Consider the following 21,023-nt stretch of genomic DNA (forward strand, 5'->3'; position numbering starts at 1 on the left):
TTTTCCAATCTATTTCGTTATAAGAAGGGGATGTGGGTTACTGTAAAGCAGTAGCGGTTTAGCTTGCCATAATGAGCCTGAGGATTGGATTAATGAATATTATGATGATATGTGTATACAGTTAAATTTCTCTAGATAAGATTGTATACAGCACACATAAATCAGATTCAGACAGTTAGGAGGTTGAAACAGTTTTTATAAAGGCAGAACTGTTATTAATAATTTGACCTTTAACATTTCATCTTTATATATAAAGATATCTTTTTGGTCAATTTTTGCAATCTCCTGTGAGTTCAATAGAGTGAACAGGAATAATTTCAGCTACCTAACTGTCATAGCTGTCATGAACAAAACTTTTAATGTGTTCATGAATTCTTTCAACTTGTGTTTAATTTTGCACTATTAGTTATTTTTGTTTAGCCTGGGTACCAAACGCTTATTGGGGGTGTAAAAGTACCATGGATTCTTCTTATTGCAAGGTAAAAATAATAGAAATAGAAATAAATCTCCAAAAAGAATGGACAATTTCTATTGGTAAAAGGATGAAAATTAACAAGAAAAGGCCAAAAACAGAAAACCCATTTGTTGTAAATCTTGGCTGAACAATTTATAGAGAAGCAGACATTCCTTATAATAAATTAACAGGATGTTTTTCTGTCTCTTTTTGAAAAAGTTCTCCAGTGTCATAGCATAATGAATAAAAAACAGCTGATCCTAAAATAGACAAATTATTTCTCAAATTAGATATTTAAAATAAAAATAAAAAATTTTTAGAGGCTTTTAGGGCATAGTTGATAATTTCCCTTAACCCTTACAGATTGGGCCCCAATTCCCACCTTATCAGATTGGATTGGGGGGGACGGGGGGGGGCTCAAAGATGATCAGATAAAGTATATTTTTTGTTATGAAAAATAAAAGTTTGTCCTAAAATTTGGTTATCCAGCAAAATTGGCCACTCAACGCTTCAAAGTTGATTGTGGGCACTTCTCATGCCCTAGTAGAGATATGGCCTTCAAATTTTAATATGTTCTTGTACTTATCCCCAATAGCTCTATATCTCATTTTAAAGGGTTTTGAAGCCATTCTTGAAAAGGATAGAAGATTTGAACATAAGGAAAATGCGATAATGAGCTAAAACCATTTCTAGATGTTGACACTTAATTTTGGAATTTTTATTTTACTGTTCTTTTAAATGAAAATTTAAATATTTCTTTGTTGTTCTATTAATGGTCTTATAAAACAAAGAAAATAAGCCATTAATCATTAAATTCTGATAACTAAGAGTAAGGTTAAATTGCTTTCAAAAAGTTCTCATAAAAAAACACACTGTAGTTTGATAACTTGATATCATGATGCAACTAAGCCTAACCCTGGGACATAAGACTTAGGTAATAAAAAATTATTGATTCTTAATGATATCTTTCTATTATTCAGAAACAATTAGAAACTACCACTACTACAACAACTACTACAACTCTATCATCAACAACTACCACTACTACTACAACAACTACTACAACAACTACCACCACTACTACAACAACAACAACTACTACAACTCTATCAACAACAACTACCACCACTACTACAACAACTACTACAACTCTATCAACATCAACTACCACCACTACTACAACAACAACAAACCTATCAACAACAACTACCACTACTACTGCAACAACTACCACCACTACAACAACAACAACAACTACCACTACTACTACAGCACCTACTACAACTCTATCAACAACAACTACAACTACTTCTTCAACAACTACTACAACAACAACAACTACCACCACTACTACAACAACAGTTAGAGAATGTACCAAAATAGGTAATAAAATAAATCTAAATTTACAATTGATATATTTTTTGCAAAATGTTTTCTTCCTTTTTTCTCATGCCATAAATACATCCAACACTGGCATTTACACATCCCTACTTTTTCAATTATATGTCATAAATACATCCAACATTGGCAAATATACATCTAGTTTAATTATATTAATATTTATTTACAATTAAAGGGACTGTAAACAAGAAAATATCTCATCAGATTATGAAACATTAACATCATATCATTCATATAATCTCAAAGATATTGCAAAATACTCTCTTGTTTCCTTAAAAAACGGCTTTTCCGCTGATTTTTACTATATCCAAGATTGGAGAAAACGTTTCCAGAGTATGTAAATGTGCAGTTAATTGTCTTTTTTCCTTCTATAGCTAAAACAAAACTTTTTGACATAGTTCTCTATTTTTCCGAACGGTTAAACTGACTTTTAACATAATCATTGGTTTAAATTATTTTTTATTAATAGGACGTTTTTGGTTGATCAGTGTAGTGAAAGGTGCTTAGAAAATTTTAAGATTTGATAATAAAATGAGAAATTTTTACGTTCACACTCCCTTTAATTAGATTTTGTACAGTATGTTTAGGTTTTAAACTTTTTACCCTATTATAGTAACTCCCCCCTATTTACTTCCTTTTTCTTTAGATGCTCTGTACAAAACATTAATACATTTGCACAGTGGTCAAATTATTGCTATATAATAGTATAATTTAAATATTTATTGTTAGTTCATTGTTTTATTATGGCAGTACCAGAGGCTATTTTTTGTGACAACTAAACAACTGGGAAAAAAACCCACAAATTTCTAGTGGCTGATTATGTCACAGAGCTGTCAAACGTAGAAGCTCCATTACTTGATACTCAAATTTCATGTTTTGACTTAAATGAAAATTTGGATGTGGAAATAACTTATTCCCAAATACAAGATGAAGTTTTTTCTGGAAAGAAGTATTAGGAATATGATACTAGACCACAGTACAGGGATTCAAGGGACAGGACCTCCAAGACCCCACAATCAATATGGAAGTGAGGATATGTCTTATTGTCTTATGACTTATTGGTTGATGATTTTGGTTGTCCAATACAAGGTGTTTCAAAAAAAACTGCGTTTTCCAGTTTTGGGAATCAACCAGAAGGAGCATGAAAAAGATAATTATATGTCCATATTCTCTGTAAAAATGTAAATAACATTTACTTAAGGTGTTTTTCGATATCTCTAAAAATGCAGCTGTACTGTAAGGTATATGTAGGGTAAAAATGCCTGATGCTAAAACTGTGATATCAATTATAATCAAATAACTCAATTACTGTGCAACATATAGGTTGAAAAGTGCAATATTGAAGTAACAAAGGGTTAAATCAATGTAACCATTTAAGATTTTTTACATTTTTTTCTTTTTTTGCTACATGCAAAGAGCTTTTTAGGTTCTTCAGAATTTACTTTTTTCTATTTCTCTATTTCAACATCATTTTTAGTAAGGAATCTCTTATAATACTGTGCGCATTGAAGAATAAAACAAGTAACTTTTTATTTCATTTCAATATCTTTAAAAATAAGCAAGTTATCTTGGTTCAAATTACAGCAAAAAAGACTTTTTCTTTGATAACTTGATATTTGAGTAATATGCCATGTATCAATCAAAAGGGATTATGAGATTAAAGAGGGGGGGGGGGGGAGTGAGGAACAAACATGAAGATTTTTAATACTATCAAATTAAATTATAATTAAAGCAAGAATAAAGTTAATCATTTGTTATGTAGAAATATGCATATTTAAGTTAAATTTAAAACGTGATCATTAGAATATTTAGTTGGGCATGATATAATGTTGTTTTCAAGTAAAAAGAAGACTTTAGTTGAACATTATAGCCCTAAATTCCACAAGAATAAAGCAACATACATACATTTTGAATTAATAAAGCTCTAAAAAGCGCTATTGTTTAAAGAGATATTAAAAAGCACCTTTTATAAAGTTTATCCATATTTTTATAGAGAATTAGAATATATAATTATTTTTTTCATACTCCTACTGGTTGTTTCCCAAAACCGGAAAACGCAGTTTTTTTTTAAACACCTTATATATAGAATTGTGACAAGGTCAAGATTGTCACAACATTCCATCACATAATGCTTTTTATTTTAACCTGATAAATATATTTTAATTAAAATCTTTTTAATGCTTTTTATTTTAACCTGACAAAAATATTATAACTCAAATAATATACAAATGTGTTGTTTTCTTATTATTTTGTGTTAAATTTCTATGGATGTATAAATGCCAGTGTTGAATGTATTTACAATATATAAATGAAAAAGTATTTATGTGTAAATGCCAGTGTCAGATGTATTTTTGACATATGTATAAAAAATATTGGATTTATTTTTGCCAGTGTTGGATGCATTTATGGCATAAAAATCGATTTTACTGTCATTTACACAGTAAAAAAACAGTTATGTCATAAATACATCCAATCCACTGGCGAAAACACAAATTTACTGTAAATTTGCTGGATGTGTAAATGGCAGTCCCCCAAATAAATCAATAGACAGAGCATACATTGAATTCTTGTCTTTTAAAATAGATAAGACTATTCTGAATCCTACATAAAGATGTTTTGGGAATAAATCAAAATTTAAGTTAGAATTTCCACAGAAAAGTAGTAAACAAAAGGCCCAATAAGCATTACATAAAGTTTGATAGTTACATCTGATTATTATTGCATTTGTAGTATAGAGTTAATATATTATTTACAGATAAGCGTGGTCTGGAATGGGTGGCATTATTTAATGAACTAGCAATACAAAACTGTTCTGAAACTTCCAATTCAACAGGTGCAGTAAACAGTCAATTTCAATGTTTAAAGGTTTAGATTAAATATATTAGAAAAATACATGGTTTATTTTATGATTTAGTTATTCTTTCAAACCTGAAATTGTAAATGTAAGTTTGAGTCTGTTTCCAATTTATCTAAAATTGATACTTTACCTAAAATATATAAAAGACAGTTGTCTGAATAATATTAAGGTTAACCAAAATAAGGTTTTTTGGTATATAAATGCTACAGGGTACTGAAAAGTATTTTAAGAAAAGCAAAGAAATGTTTTCTTATGTAACTAAACCTTAAATGTACATTGATATATAAGTATTGAGGTACTATATAAATATTACAGAAGGATATGCATATTGGTTTTGTGATGGAATTATAGGAGACTTCAACAGTTCAGAGCCTGATAGGTAAGTTATTATTCAAATCAACAAAAATAGATTACCTAAAATGAAAGGAGTGAAATGTTCCTAGAGGATCTTAAACAAATGGCCTCAACAATTGTGGGATAGGTTGAAAACCAAAATTATCTTTAGGAGCCAATGTTTTGAATCCTGGGTAGAGGACATAGACAACATGATAAATGAAGGTGAACATATTTTGAACTGTTATGTTACCAAACAGTGATTAAAGACTACAAGTTAAAAATTATGATTATTTTAAATAATAAGATTATCATTGTGTTGATACAAATAAGAATACTTAATAAGAAAGTACACTTTTTATAATATCTCTGAATGGTTGATAGTTTCCCAAAGAAGTAAGAAAAACAACTGAATAAAAATGATAAGATTTGTAATTCTTGAACTTTACAGTTGAATAATCTTATACAATACTCTCAAATCATGTTTTTAAAGGTTCCAATACAGACAATGAGATTGTTGTTTTCATCAACGAAGAGTTGAGCCAGGATAACAAGGTATTGACTTTTTTCTCTTCTCTAACATAGAAAATCTAAAGTAATTATCATTATAAGTTATTTATTTTCTCATATTGATTAGAAGCAATTTGGAGGAACTATAATCAGATTAACAGAGGCATTAGACAAACTTGTGTTTGATGGACAATATGAGTCCAGGTAAAGTTTGCATGAATTATTATGTTAAACAAAGGGTTTTTCAGGTAGCCTTAATTTTTTCATTCTTTCCTGTTGTTCTTGTTTAAAATACTGCTTTTCTACATTTAGCAACAGATAATAGGTAAATCTAAAACATGATAGCACTGAATGTTGATTTAGATTAGTCCTAAACTTGACATTGGGATTAGTACAATTTATAAATTGCAGAAACCTTCTCTTTATTTACAAAGGTTCATTCATAGTCTCTATATTATCAAGTTCTTTTCTAGGATATTTACTGTTCAGTTTTCATTTGATTTTATATCCCTTTAAAAATCTGTCACTCTCCTGATTTTGAGTATATTTTTTATGAAAAATGTAATTTGAATTTAAACTTTTTTTGCTTTTGGCAACATTTGTTGCAAGAACATATTACAGATAATGTAACATGTAGTAGGTCATATAATGTATAATTTACTTTTTTGTTTAGATTAATGTAAATTTTTTTTTAGTTTGGGTAAATATGATCCTGATATTTCATTTCATGTGGCCTCTGTAGAATTTTTTCTACATATTTATAAAAAGCTTTGATGCAGTTAAAGTGCCTGTCAAGCACTGGAACCCTCCACCCCATCTTAAAATGAATTGAAAATAATGAGGGCTTATAAGTCTAATATTTTTTTTTATGTACTATAGTGAAGATGGCTATGATACCAATTTTGTCAACACATACCTGAATGTGACAGATCAGATTTTTAGGTATAAAAGTATTCTATAAATGATTTATTTTATGTTGAAAAATGTCAAATTTTTTTATTGTGGTAGGGGTAGGGTATGAAATTTCTAAATGAAGGTTAATTTTACCTTTTACATTTTTTTTTTAAAGTGAATGTAACCTAATTTAAGTAATTTAGGGGAGGGCAAAATATATCAGAACAATGGAATTGAAAGTCATATTATATCACCTAAGGATATGGTATTATGATTATGCCAAAGCTATATTTTTTTCATATCCAAAATCAATTATTCATCAAAAATTAGTCACTACATACAGCATGACCCTCGAAAAAGTATTTTTAAGCATCTGCAGCCCTTATTTCTCAATGAATTATTAAAAAATGCATATGTCCTTGTTCTCTATAGTATTCCACGTAAGTAGATATAAAAATATTTTTTTTTACCTCCATTAACACCGGAGATTTTTAGTGCTAAAGTTTTGAAAAAGTGACTGAGGAAAAAGTAACTTTTAACATGATACGACTTTTTTAGCAAAATTAAGCTAGAAATCCTTTTATTTTTGTTACTAGCAGAAACTTTATACAAAAATGAAATAAAAAATTTAGTTTTTGAGTAAAAAGCATTTTTTTACACATATTTTTTGAGTCTTTTTAGTTTAATGATATTTTGAAAAACTTACTTATTAGGCAAAATTGTTTAAGATTAAAAAACCAAATAAATCTCTATGAATATAGCAGGAAAATTGTTTTTGTTTCACAATCCTAACTTTAATAACAAAAAAGTTATAAAGAAAATAAAAATGAAACATAATGATTTTTTAGTCTAAAAAGCTTAATTTACCCCTTATTAAATAATTGAGATGTCAGAAAAGTAGGCGGAGCAACTGTCATAATTAATCCTTTTCTATAAATAAGGGTTAATAAATAACCTAAAATTTGCAAATAATCAATTCATTCAGTAGTATTTTTTGCCATTAAAAATTTATATTTTTTGGTGGAATAAAAAAGAAATATTTAGTTAACTTGTTTTTCTTTGTGTCTCATTATTCAATTGCCAGAAAAACATAATATGACCATCCAAAAAATAAGAGAAACAAAAAAAATTCTTTTTCTCAGTCACTTTTTCAAAACTTTAGCTCTAAAAATCTCCGGTGTTAATGGAGGTAAAAAAAATATTTTTATATCTACTTACGTGGAATACTATGGAGAACAAGGACATATGCATTTTTAAATAATTCATTGAGAAATAAGGGCTGCAGATGCTTAAAAATACTTTTTCGAGGGTCATGCTGTATGTTGTCAAATACACCATGGAAAATCTAATTGATAACATATCTAGGTCTTATCTTGGCTGGGAGGAAATTACTGATATGGAAACCAAAATGAAAACTGTAGTTAAAAATCTAGGTATGAATATATAATAGTAATTTTTATCCACTTGCATTTAATTTAAATCTTTTTCATTATCTTTAAAATTTATTTTAGAAACAATTGATCAAGTGGGATACAAGCTGGGAAAAGCATTAGCCAATACTAAATCTAGGTAATCTCATTTTATTCTATTAATCCAATCTAAACTTTGAGAAAATTCTTTCATAGTATTAGAGATAATTGAAAGAAGATTATATAAAACTATAATTACAAAAAAGATTTAACTTATATTTTCATTAAGAATGTGTAAAGCTGTTGGGTTAAAATTGTTTCAATATTATTGTTGAAAATAAGGGAAATCTTGGCAGAGAAAGAAATAAAAGAAAACACAAAATGAAAATAGTAAAGTTTTTATACCTAAATTTTGTTAAAGTAAACTTAAGTTTTGAAACTGTTTTTCAGAAGAGAAGTCTCAGTTACTGAACAATTTGCAGCAATAGAGCTTCAAGTTAAAAATTTGGTCCAAAATCAAGATTCAAATGAATACTGTTTTCAACTTAACCAGGTAATTATATATCAAGATATTTTAGATAAATAAAACTCAAATTTTCAAAACTTAAAGAGATAATCAAAGAAGAAGAAAGTAGATTTGTAGCTTGATATTCAGGGAACAATATGTGTTGAGTTGGAATTGGATAATAAAGATGATAATATTTTTGTCCTGACATCCATCAAGTCAAAAAATAATATCAATGACAAGAACTCTCCTATCTTTGCAGAGTAAGTATTATTATTAAGTTATAATTATCAAATATGCAATATACAACCAGGATAAAGTTGATATGAAAACAATTTTACTACATCTATTTCTTTCATTTCCCTAAATTTTTAGTTTGTTATAATTATTCAAAAGTTTGAATGGCTCAAATACTTTTTTTTATATTAAATATAAAAAATACTTTTTCTTTTCACCAATGAAAAAAATGATTAATGTTACTTAATTTGTATTATAAACGTTTTTGACTCTAACTATCCTAAAAAATTAGACATTCAAAATGAAGCAATTCAAAATTAAGAGTCAGTTAGCTTTTTAAATTTTCTAGTTTTAACAATTAGGCAGTTTTTTATCAGTCTATTTTAAAATATTTCAAACATTGTTTTTTTTATAAGTTTGCCAATGGATTCACTGAACCATGGAGGTATGCTTGGTGATAGTCTCCTAGGTAAATTAAGATAATATTAAAAGGGATGTATACTTTTGTAATGTCAGCAGAAATAGGATGAGGTGGGAAAGGAAATTTTGAATCAGAATATCTTTTGTTGCTAAATTCAGACTCAAGATTTCAAACTTCTGACTTTTAATATGTATAGCAACTACTAAGATTCTCCCTCCCCGACCCTCCCCCTCACAAACCACCAAAATATTTATTCCATATCCATATTTTTATAAATAAACATGAATTTCACATTCATATTATTAAGTCTTTATTAGTAAATAGAAAAAAATTTAAAATTTGATAGGAATGACCATTAACAATGGAAGTTACAGCAAGGACAACCTGATCTCAACTATAACTTTTATATGGGAAGACTTATATAAGGTAAGTTTGAAGATATATAAAAAATATTTCAATATGTTTACCACATTTCTTGTAGAATATTCCTGGATGCCAATTTATCCCTGAACATCCAGAATGTATATACTTGGATACAGAAGAAAAAAAGTGGTCTACCAAAGGATGTAAGGTAAGAATTATGTATTATTGAGTTTGGAGATTGAAACCAACTTCATAGAAATATAATTTATGAATTTTTTGTATAGTTTTAATATCCTATTTTGAAATCAATAAAAAAAAAGAGGAATAGTTTTCTATGTGTAAGGCATTTGGTCAGGTTAGGTTTTTTAGATTTTATTCAGTTTTTGTTCCTAAACTGTTTTTAAAGTAGATTTTTCTAAATCTAAATTTTCTAGAATACTATGAATCAATGAAATTCTATAATACAATTAATCTGACATTATTTTATCAAACATGGATGTCTCTAAATAATTAAGGATAGTTTGTGTGCATATGCTCATTTCAACTAACCGGATATATCTTTCTAAACATTTATTGATATACTTTTAAAATTTATTTCCTCTGCAATAACTGTGGGTCCTGATTGGTTGCATTGCAGCATTACAAGCCTAAATGACTATTTTCATCACACCAACAAAATACGGCATATATTAGAAAATTACACATGTTCAGTAATAATAATTCTTATAGCATTCTTAGGAATATTAATCACAACAGATGAACATATGGTTTGACAAAGGTTTTTTTCCTGCTATTTTGTAACAGAATCTTTAGCTTTGTTTGTACACCAAACTCTGTCACATGATAATGACAAAATTAGAATAAATTGTAGCTGGTAAAACTGTACTGAAAATGCTTAAAAGAATCATATGGTATCCTTTTTTTTCTTCTGAAAAGTACAGTACACAATTAAATTTAGAATCATTTTCACCTGACATGGCTACAAAATTTTTTTTGGTTTCAGCTATCTGTAAAAATCTTAGACTATTGTTAGTTCTTGTTGGCAATAACATCACTCATATTTTTCCTTTATGATGTATTAAGAATATGTTCTGAGTACATGTTACTTCAATAAGTAGAACTTAAAATGGCTTTCAGTACTGGTTTGCACTTGTTTTTGGTGTTGTGCCATGTTAGTTGAAGATTGTAATCTTTTGCAGTAAAGTTACATGTAAAATAGTTAGCACAGGTATTTTGTTGTTTCTCTGTATTTTCTCTTCTCTGTTCAGTTTTCCTCTTTGCTTTTCCTAAATCTAAAGCCCGGTTCATAAAAGCTTTTTAAAGGTCGACCGAATTTTTCAGTAGGTCAACCAATTTTAGTACAACTGAAATATAACCTAACCTAAATATATTCTTATTTTTTGCTGCAATTACACAGTTTTTGTACATAAAAATGATTAGAGATTGTTATAATAATCCCATTTTTCTTATTTACAAGTATAGTTATATTGTTCGATGAAAAAAAAGTTACTGTATACTGGGTCTCATTTTACATATATATTTTAAATCATTGGTTTATCACTCTATCCCTGATCGTAGTCAAGGGTTAATTGAAGTTTATTTAAAAATTATACAAAAGCTGTCTTTTATAAACTTTTAATAACATTTCTCTTTACTTTTACCTTAAAGTAAAAAAAATTTAATTTATTGTTTTATTTTTTTGAGGCCTATACCAAAAAATTATATTGAGCTAGCTTCTCATTACTTTGTATTTTTTTTATCTAGATTTATAATGGTCAGCTGATATGATTGTAGACGTATGTAAACAACAGTTTAAAGATATAATTTGAATTATGGGAAGAATTAATTTTACAGGGAGTTATTTATTTGCAAGTCAAATATGTGATTATATTGATTTTTTTTTTAGCAATTATCAAGACTAATAATTTGCTTTATTTACCTTTTAATCGTGTATTTTTTAATGTTAACCTTTAATGACAGAAGTCCACTATTGTTATTCCATTGTATCTTAGTTAAATAAGTGTGATCAATTAGAATGATAAGTATTAATCCGTGTTAAATTTCAGACATTAAAAAATGATTTGAGCAGCTTACTTCTCTCTGTTATTTATAAAAGGTGACATTTTTATAACCCACAGCTGTTGCGTAATACGCAGCACACCCGCATGATAGGTTCGAATCTCAGCCCCACAATGCATTCTACTTAAAGACATTAAAAATGGTTCTATTTCTCTGTGTCAGGTGTGTGACTTAAATAGTTAGACTAGACGGGAAGGCCCTGACCCAAAACAGGTGCAACTCATTACCATGCTTAATTAGGATTACAGACAAATATATAGTGGCGTCCACAGTTTTGTGCCAGGAAGGTGCGCAATAGAGGGGATAGTCAACTTCCTCCCTCTTTATTTTTAATTTTTGTTTTTAAAAGAAAAAAAATTGGGGGGGGGGGGGTAAATTTTTTTTTGGAGGGTGGAGAAATCTTTATTCAAAATAGTAAAAACCTTCCCTGGATTTATTAGGAATCTTTACATTAAAAGAGAACCATACAGGTTCAATGATAAGTACTACGGACAGAACAAGCTTTCTTCTTTATCTCCTATCCTCCACCTCCTATTATATTAAGTAATACAATTTTTTTGTGAACCGAAAGGGTTCTCTATTTTGTGTAAGCTTCACATAGGTCCTGTGAAGGTTTTAGGCTGTTAATATCCGATTTTACTTTTGGAATGGGTTTAATCTATTTTTCTAGACCATTTCTGCCTTTTCGAATACAGAGCCTCTAGATGCCAATAGTCACAATAGTCACAATGTGAAATGGAGAGACGGACAGACATTTTAAATTATAGAGTACCTTTGCAACTTAAAAGTGTTTACTATTTCAGATTGTCTGTTTTACATGGGAGTAAATCAAGATAAAACTCAATGTTATACAATACAGCACACAAGAAAAATAATCTAATGTTGACGTGTAGTAACAAATATAAGAAGAATGTGGCTTGAACTTCTTTCCCTCAAGTCTATACTTAACCAATGAACGTATTTTGATAACAACATGATATTTTTCTAATGATTATTAATGCCGTATACATGTGATATTTAAAAGAAAGTTATTTAATACTTTTTAGTAGATAAGCTACACCAAATTGAAATGTCCTTCTATCTTTGTTTTGCTTTTATTTTTTGATCAGATTTTAAAATTGTTTATAATATACATTATCAATATTAAATTTCCCTTTTTCTACAAGACCTTTGTTCAAAGATGAAAGGACAAGTATTGTTACTTTTTATGTTTTGTATAAGAATTTCTGGTTGCTCTGAAGTTTGTTTTATCCTTATAATAAAGTAACAGGATGTTAGTCTGCCTTTATGTTTATCTTTAACAAAGGATCTCGCTAACCATTGAATTGTTAAGGATCTTCTTAACAGGGTAGATTCTCATAGGTTTTAGGAAGGTTTATTACTATTTCAGGGGAGGGTTTTGTTTTTCTGTTTGTTTTCTAGTCAACTTTTGATGTTTTTGTGCTTCAATACTAATGAATGTTGTCATCCTTGTTTTATTATTAATACATTTTTTTGTAAATCAACTTTCACATTCAAAGGCTTCATATTTGCAATCTAAATCAACATCTTGGTACCTGTCATATAACTATACCTAATGATAATTTAGTTAATTCAAGTTTTAAGCAACAAAATCTCATGTAAGAAAAAAAAACTGTCTTCAATGTTTCTACGATAACTGTTACATAGTTTACTTAATCTCATCTTCAAATTATGATTTTATAATGAAATTCAAATCTATAATAAAATATAATCATTCCTTCTATCAATCCTTTTGATTTTTTAATATCGTGGCTACGTTATAACTAGGTAGAGTTTTTACATCTGTTATTTACTTAAATAATTTCATTAAAAGGTGTATCATTCCGTGATCTTACAAAGGGGGAAATTTTTTTTGCTGGTTTGCCGTGGATGTATTTGTTTTAAGACTTTAAAAACGTAGTAGAACACTGAAATTTGGCATGTAGTTGCTCCAATGAGATACAGTATTTTACTGGAGAAACCGCCAATCCTGCAGATTTATCTTTTTCTTGCTAAATTAGACAAAGGGGTAGGTAGGTTGTGCTAAAATTCTGTAAAGGTATGAGTTTTATGGGATGAAAACAGTAAGTAGAAGAATGATAAAATTTATGTTAACTTTATTTTTAAAATTTTTGTCTAGTTCTTTTCAATAAGGATTACACATATTTAGTGATTATTATTGTTCTACTAATATTTTTTTAAGCCTTAAAACTCATTTATGGAATTTTAGCACAACCTACCTTCCCCTTTGAATCATTTCAGATAAACTTACATTGTGTAATAAAGTTGACTTTTATTACCTCTAAGCACTCCAAATGTTTTAAAATTGTCTAATTTGGCGAGAAAAAGTAAAAAAAAATTCGTTGGTATTTCACAAATCATTGTTGTATCCCCCTTAAGCAACTGGCGTATAAATTTTAGCATTCTACTCCTGTTTGAAAGTCAACACATACATTTAAGGCAAACCAGCAAAAAAAATGTCCCTCTTATTTCAATTTTAAAGAGAAACCTTTCTCTTATTTTAAGTTGGCTAGAAAAATAAAGCTCGACATGGTGTCCTATGAATTTTAAACTTTGTATTGTCTGTTACTGAAACATATACTATTTTTCAAGAAAATGAACTCAGGGTTTGTCTACCTAATATTGATAATATAGGCATGGTAGAATTGTTCTATCAATTTCAAACTTAGCATGAGATTCCTTGAAATTATGTAAAAGGGGACTATCCAGGAACGAGCAAGTGATTCTAAGCACCTTCCAGCAGTGATTCTAAATGATTTTTTTAATGAATATACTAGGGCTCTGTGTAATATTATTATATCGATTAAAAAAATCAAGTTTCAACATGGTTTTATGTGAAAAAATGTTCAAATGTTTGATAAAATAACAGGCCAAAACATAATCAAATGCTGTAAATTACAAAAGTACACTAATAAAACTGTTTATGACATTACAAGTTACAATCCCTTTTTCTACATTAACAATTTTTATTGAAAAAGTTTACTTTTTTGTCATAGCAGTTTGAACTCAACAAAACATTTGATGATGTTGTAACGGATCGGACGTCCTTGTTGACTTTTTAAAAACCAAGATAGCCCGCCTCGAGCGGTGGTGACGGAGCTACTCGTTGAGTTGGTAACGTTGGCTGAGAGAATACAAGAATGAAGCGACTCATTCCCTTTGTTCGACGTCTCCGATACGCAAATAACACAACTATTCACGAGTACCCACAGGGGATTTGTAAGTTTCTGGATAATTAATGGCAGCTAGTAATAGCTGCATAAAAATTAGGATTAGATCCTCCAATAAAGACTAATTCTGCGGAACTGATATATTTTCAACAGACAAACATATTTTACACAAATTAATGAATACATATAAATACATATAGGAAAATTACAGAGTATTGGAGGGCGTTTTCTGATCATACAGGGATGGCTAGGGATACACATAGGTCTGCACATGACATTTAAGCAGGCCGGAGTGTATTGTTGAGTTTCCCGAATAGTCACGTTCAGTTGTGCTGGGGAAATCTCCGTGATGCATTGAGGATGCCGTCCCTGGATATCTGGGGCCTTTCTAATAAAGAGTACAAAATTAGATATCTCTTAAAACCTACACGCGTAGACTTAAAAGGTCAAATATACATATTTATACTGCGCATAAATATGTATTTTGATTTCTTGGAAAATTTCCAGAGCTCACATGATAAAATCACACAATTTTATAGAATATTAAAAGTACTAATGTTTTATAATTAATTACGAGATCCGTCATTTGTGGGCTTAAAAATGCAAATAAAAGTAAAATTAATAGAGAAAATTAAATGCTTTAAAATGCTACTAATTTCATAAATATCTGTCCACTCGTTTAGAATATTGTAATGTCATTCTGCTATATTTTATAAGTGTCTCAAGTAAGCCCCACTACATTTTCTCCCCTTTTTATCTGGCTTGACAGACATGCCAGATAACATAACGCTCAAATTGGCAAAGACTATAGACTAGACGGCCAATTATACCTATTATTCTGTCATGGTATTAAAGTTGATATCTTAGGTGGCCTAGTCGCAGTGCTGTATGATGGCAGGGATGCAGGATCCAAGAGGGTAGGCTGTATCTCTGTCATCTGTATCTTCGGTGTTGATGTCGTTGGTAATAGCGACGTCGTCTCTGCTGCTGTAGTAGGTTCTTGCCTCTCAGTTCTGGTATCGGCCTTCTTTTTCCTCATAAGCTTCTGGTAGGAATGCTTGTTGTAGAGGTATAGGTGGGCAACTAGGGCGATGGCGGCTCCAGGGCCTACGCGTAGAAAGGTCAGGGTGATGCATATCAGATCTGTAATAAATATTAGCCCTAGGATGACCAGGCATGCGAATGCCATTAGATCGCCGTATTCATGGAGCCAGCTCTTGACGCTGCTCCATAAGTCAATTTCACGCTCTAAATCTGGCACTAAATTATCAAGGGTGTACAGGGGTAAATTGCTGGTAGAAAGTTGGTTACAGTTTTCATCTCCAACGCAGAGTCCATAGGTGATTTCCTTCAGGCTTGCATCAGTGTAGGAGGGGAAGGTTAAGGTGTGTAACCATTCAGCTCTCTCTCTTTCTGTGTAGATTCCTCCATGACTGTAATCCGTCCAGTTAACCAGAGGGGTGTCGATGGTCATCTCCATGGGGGCCTGAGTCTTGATGATGGCAGGGGTCAGCTGCACCCAGCCTTCCTTAGACTTGACGGTTAATGGGAAAGTGGCAGAACATGTTACCCTTGTGGAATGCAACTTATAATGTTTGGTTGCGGCGTCGGCGTAGCCATCAGGGTCCAAAGGTATATCTTGATAGCAGTTGACGTCATCCTTGATTTTCTGGGTCCTCTTGGTGCATTGGAAGGTCATCAAAATATCTCCTTTCAAGAGTCCATAGGTCTGCTTGTGCAGCAGGACCGGTTGGTCTGCCTCTCCGTGGTAATGGGTTTCGCATATGGTCTTCCGTAGTGTAACATCCAATTGACTGAAGGTTTGGCGCATGCTATAAGCTAAATAATTTAAATTTACTGCAGCTTGAAGGTTGACATCGATCTGTCCGGGGTCGATGGTGGCAAGTCTGCTGAGTTCGCTGGTCTTGCCCAGGTAGATTCCATCGTGGTCCGTGGTCAGGACATTAAAGGGGCAATACATTAACTTCATTGCGCCTGTGGTGTTGAGTAAAACTTGCTGCTGGTGGTCCACTAGGTAGGTGTCCATGGTGGTGAGGGGATTGATGGTGTTGACCATCTGTAGAGTGCAAGAACTGTCGTTGATGTTCCACACAAAGGTTGCGGCGCCAGTGATGCACTCCCCTTTATGATATGGACATGGTAGAGATAAATGGTCGGTTTCGCTCTCTACCTTATTGTTGCTAACCAAGAATGTCTTCTCCTTAACTAAAATCTGGTACTCGGCTAGTTTCAGGGTGTTGTAGTGGATAGTGTCGCCCATGCGGATGGTCTGCCCAATGCAGGTGATCTTGTCATCTTCCATCTTCAGTGATCCGGCTAGGGTTGCCGAAACATAGGTGGGTCGGTTAAGCTTTACCTTGATAGGGTCACCGTAGCCAGAAATTTGATATTCCTGGACTAGTGACATACGGCGGCAATTTTCTGCAGTAATCTCCTCGTGCCTCATCGTTTGGGGTACCTGTTGCAATTTTAGGTGACCCCAAACTCCGCACTTAAAGTGGTATAGGGATACCCTCACTTGGCAAGAGTATCCATATACCTTAGTCAGAGTTGGTTGTTGCAAAATAGTATAGCGCTCCTTCACTGGAACTTCTTCTGTAGGTTCCTTTGCTCTGCATATTGTTTCTTTGTTAAATTTCTTGATGGTGGATGGATTTGTGCAATCAATGATGTCCAGTGAGTAAGCCTCACTAGTTGGTGCTACCGAAGCCGTTAGCACCGCGATCAGTGGTAGGAAGATTATTGACATGATAAAATTCCACCTCGCGAGTCTCCAGGATCACCGCTTGACAAACTCATTGTCCTTTGTTAAATTCCACTGCTTCGGTACTAAGATTCCAAAAGACTGCGTGTATCTCGCCGGTGTAGTCGCTGTCCACTAATCCTGCTAGTAGAATTACTCCTTCCCGTTCTTTGCTTGAACGGCCAAATAATTTGAGAAAGTATCCGGGGGGCACACGTGTCTGTAGCATGAGGGGGATGCAAGTTTGCTTTCCAGGGGGAAGGATTGTGTGGGCAGGGCAGTATATGTCATGGCCCGCACTCTCTTTTGTACCCTTGTGTGGCAGCTTTGCTCCGCGTTTGACGGGGATTCTGATTGTCGGCGCAAGTGTCGCCACTGCTGGCGGGTCCGGCGGGTCCATTTCCTTGTCCGTGCTGTCCAACACCTCCTTGCTCTCTTCAACTTGCTGTTGCCAAAGTGTCCCACTCCTCTGTTTCTTGCCTCCAGATTTAGCCCTCTCCCCTTTTTTGGGTGAGTCCGTGTACGGCTCCTCATTGTCGCTCAGAGCGCGCTTCTCTACCCGGGGTGTGTATGTGTGTGTGGCTCGCTCGCGCTCTCAATCACGGCGCGGTGTTTGTGGGGGCGAGCCTCTTCTCAGGCTTCTCTCTCTATCGGTGGTTCGCTTAGCATCTTTCCGCTGGATGCCGGAACCTGACGGTTCGCAAGATCGATCTCTTTCCCTCCCTCTCCTCGCACTTTGCTCTCTGCGCGGTGTGCGCTGCATCGTTGGTGATCTGGGTGGAGGTGTATCTGGTAGGGGAAGGTTGAGGGGGTCAATGTTGGGCGGTGGCGGTGGTGCTCCTCCCGGTGCGTTGGGTGGTCCTCCCTCTTCATCGCTGTCGTCCCCATTTGAGAAATCAACTCTTGGATTAGGCTGCATCGCCTGTCTTCTTGAATTCAAGGGAATTTGCTCCCCTGCTTCATCTCCGTCTTCTTCAAATGGTCCTGGGGGAGAAGTTGGGTCTCCATCTTTCATTGCTGGGGGGTAATATGGTTTTAACCGGCCAACATGGACAACCAAATCTTCTTTCTCTCCCGCTGGTATTGTCTGGATTTTGTATAAAACGTCGGCACACTTCTCGGTAATCAAGTATGGTCCACTCCAATGTTTGGTCATCTTCTTCTTTGCTTTACCGGGGTTGGGTGCCAAATAAAAAACTTTATCGCCTACTCTAAATTCGCGATCGTTGTGATACTGCAAAGCATTTCTTCGAATGGTGCTTTCTTGACTCTTTGCCATGGCTTCATACATGGTCGTGTATCTATCCAACAAATTTCTCACTGCTGTGGGGATATCCTTGTCATCTTCAGGGTTCGGTAACCACAAAATTAAATCCGCGGGTAGAGTAGCTTCTCTACCCTGGAAGGCGAGAAAGGGGGTCACGCCGGTGGTGCTGTGGATCCTCGTGTTGTATGCCAGGACAACTCCAGGTAGATATTTTGGCCATTCGGTCTCCTGTCCTTGAATCACGGTTCTCAGCGTCTCTTCCATAGTCAGGTGCCACCTTTTGATGAGGTTGCTCTGGGGGTTTGCCACGGGGCCTAGCTCGTGCTTGACACCGAGCTTCTGCAGGAGCATCTTCATGATGCTGTTGCAGAATTCTTTCCCCTGGTCGCTATGGAATGCCTGCGGGCATCCAAAAGTGCAGATAAATTTATCCATTATCGTCGTAGCTACCTTGTCAGCGGTCTTCTGTTTCAAGGGGTACGCCTGAACAAAGCGCGACCATCCGTCCTGCAGCGTCAGGATAAAATTGTATCCTTCTGGCGTTGTGTCGAACTTGCCTACCACATCCATGTAGATTGTCTGTAGCGGATACCCGTTCTGGATGGGTACGTGCGCGCCTATCTTGATGTTGGCCTTGATGTTCTTTTGGACGCAGTCGTGACAGACGGCGATCCTCAGACGGATGTCTGCTTGATGTCCCACATAGTAGAAATTCCTCAAGAACTTTGATATCGTGGAGTGCATGCCAAAGTGCGCTCCGGTGGTCGTTCTGTGGGAGTGATTGAACACCTCTTCTCTCAGGGAAAAAGGAACCATTATCCTACATCGTTTCCCAGTAAAGGTCTGTATCTCCTGCTCTAGAACTCCATCTTCTGCAATTCTCAAAGTGTCAAAAATCTCGGCCAGCCGGTGCACGTCCCTACTCTCTCCACGTAAGGTTGCCTTGTCCGGTGCACGCCAGTCGTGTCCAATCCATCTACTAACCTTTTCCAAAATCGGGTCGTCTAACTGATGCCGGTATACTCTGTCTCTATACCGCTCGGTGCCGTGGGGAAGGTCGTCCTCACTCTCGTCAGCCACAGCTCTGATGTACTCATCTTTCTCAGCCTCTTCCTCGGCTGTCGGCTCTGGCATATCAGCGTCGGTATGCCGGCTTAACGCGTCGGTGTTGGTGTTGAGTCTCCCCGGCCGATGAACCACACGGAACTTGTAGCCAGCCAACTCCTCGGTCCAACGGGCCATCATCCCGGTGTTCTTCTTCAGTGACTTCAACTGCTTGAGGGCGCTGTTATCTGTGTTTATTTGAAACGGCTTGAAGCTCAGGATCGTCCGAAACTTTCTGATGCCATAAATCACGGCGGAAGCTTCCCCCTTCCACGAGGGATATCTCTGCTCCGCTCCGGTCGTCTTGCGTCTTGCGCCGAAAGGTTGATCGCCGCCATCTTGGACTTGACTCAATACTGCACTAATGGCTCTTCCTGAATAGTCCTTCGTCAGTTGAAACGGAGTCTCAGCCTCAAAATCTGGCACAGCTTGGATGGGTGCACTCTCGAACTTGTCCTTCAACTGTTGGAACTGCTGGTCCATCCCTGGGGTCCACTCTAGCTTCGTGGCCTTCTTCTGTGCATTCATCTCACATGTCAAGTCGGCGTACTCAGGTATAAAGGACCTGTAGTACCCGTAGAAGCCGAGAACGCTATTCAATTCAGCTACTGTCTTCGGCGGCGGCCAATTTCTGATGCGCTCCACATAGTCAGGCACCATCCTGATACCTTCCTTACTCAGCATGTGGCCCAAATATTGTATCCTCTTCTGGAACAACTTGCTCTTCTTGGCCTTCAGCTTGATTCCAGCCTTGTGCATTACGAAGCGGTCCCTTGACATTACGAGTCCAAACATTTTTGCGCTCAAAATCTACTTTTGCTTTGTGCTTAAAAGAAAGTTGCGCAACATAAGACTCGATGGAATCTGGTTTAAGTTCTAAAAAATCTCGTGAATAATGCACATTACCATTAGCAAAATTATCTTCAGCTTTACATAATTCTTTAACAGTGGGTTTACAAACATTTAAGGCACTACTATAGCTACTTATTTCTGCGTTCAACTCCTCGAAGGCTCGTAAAGAAACATTTAGCTGAGGGTTAGGGGGCGAGTGCTCCCCCGGCGGTTTTCCAGACCGCTCTTTGTCTTCTGAGGCACTTGCAGCCTCGGAGTCGATGGACTGTACAAGCGGGACTCTCTTCTCCTTCACGACCAATGTCGCCTGCACAGGTGATGAATAATCCAGGATCCCGCGTATCTCCTCAACCCACTTGCACCCAAGGTTGATGGGGGTGCG

The 21,023-nt window shown here is 34.3% G+C and overlaps 1 protein-coding gene across 1 annotated transcript in view; it reads left to right on the top strand.

The window, feature by feature from the left end:
- The window catches only part of LOC145321539 (adhesion G protein-coupled receptor L2-like), a 56,351-nt gene that overhangs the window by 12,474 nt on the left and 22,854 nt on the right, over positions 1-21,023 (top strand). Inside the window, exons 8-22 of the mRNA XM_080162948.1 lie at positions 421-479; positions 1,435-1,837; positions 4,611-4,688; positions 5,028-5,091; positions 5,218-5,270; positions 5,539-5,600; positions 5,683-5,759; positions 6,435-6,497; positions 7,815-7,882; positions 7,961-8,018; positions 8,309-8,411; positions 8,514-8,626; positions 9,017-9,069; positions 9,368-9,447; positions 9,503-9,592. Coding sequence (XP_080019074.1) covers positions 421-479; positions 1,435-1,837; positions 4,611-4,688; positions 5,028-5,091; positions 5,218-5,270; positions 5,539-5,600; positions 5,683-5,759; positions 6,435-6,497; positions 7,815-7,882; positions 7,961-8,018; positions 8,309-8,411; positions 8,514-8,626; positions 9,017-9,069; positions 9,368-9,447; positions 9,503-9,592 — 1,424 coding nt within the window. The remainder of the gene's footprint in view (positions 1-420; positions 480-1,434; positions 1,838-4,610; positions 4,689-5,027; positions 5,092-5,217; positions 5,271-5,538; positions 5,601-5,682; positions 5,760-6,434; positions 6,498-7,814; positions 7,883-7,960; positions 8,019-8,308; positions 8,412-8,513; positions 8,627-9,016; positions 9,070-9,367; positions 9,448-9,502; positions 9,593-21,023) is intronic.

This window comes from Acartia tonsa, chromosome 6, assembly GCF_053477335.1.
Source record: "Acartia tonsa isolate MP-2025a chromosome 6, ASM5347733v1, whole genome shotgun sequence".
Classification (NCBI taxonomy): Eukaryota; Metazoa; Arthropoda; class Copepoda; order Calanoida; family Acartiidae; genus Acartia; species Acartia tonsa.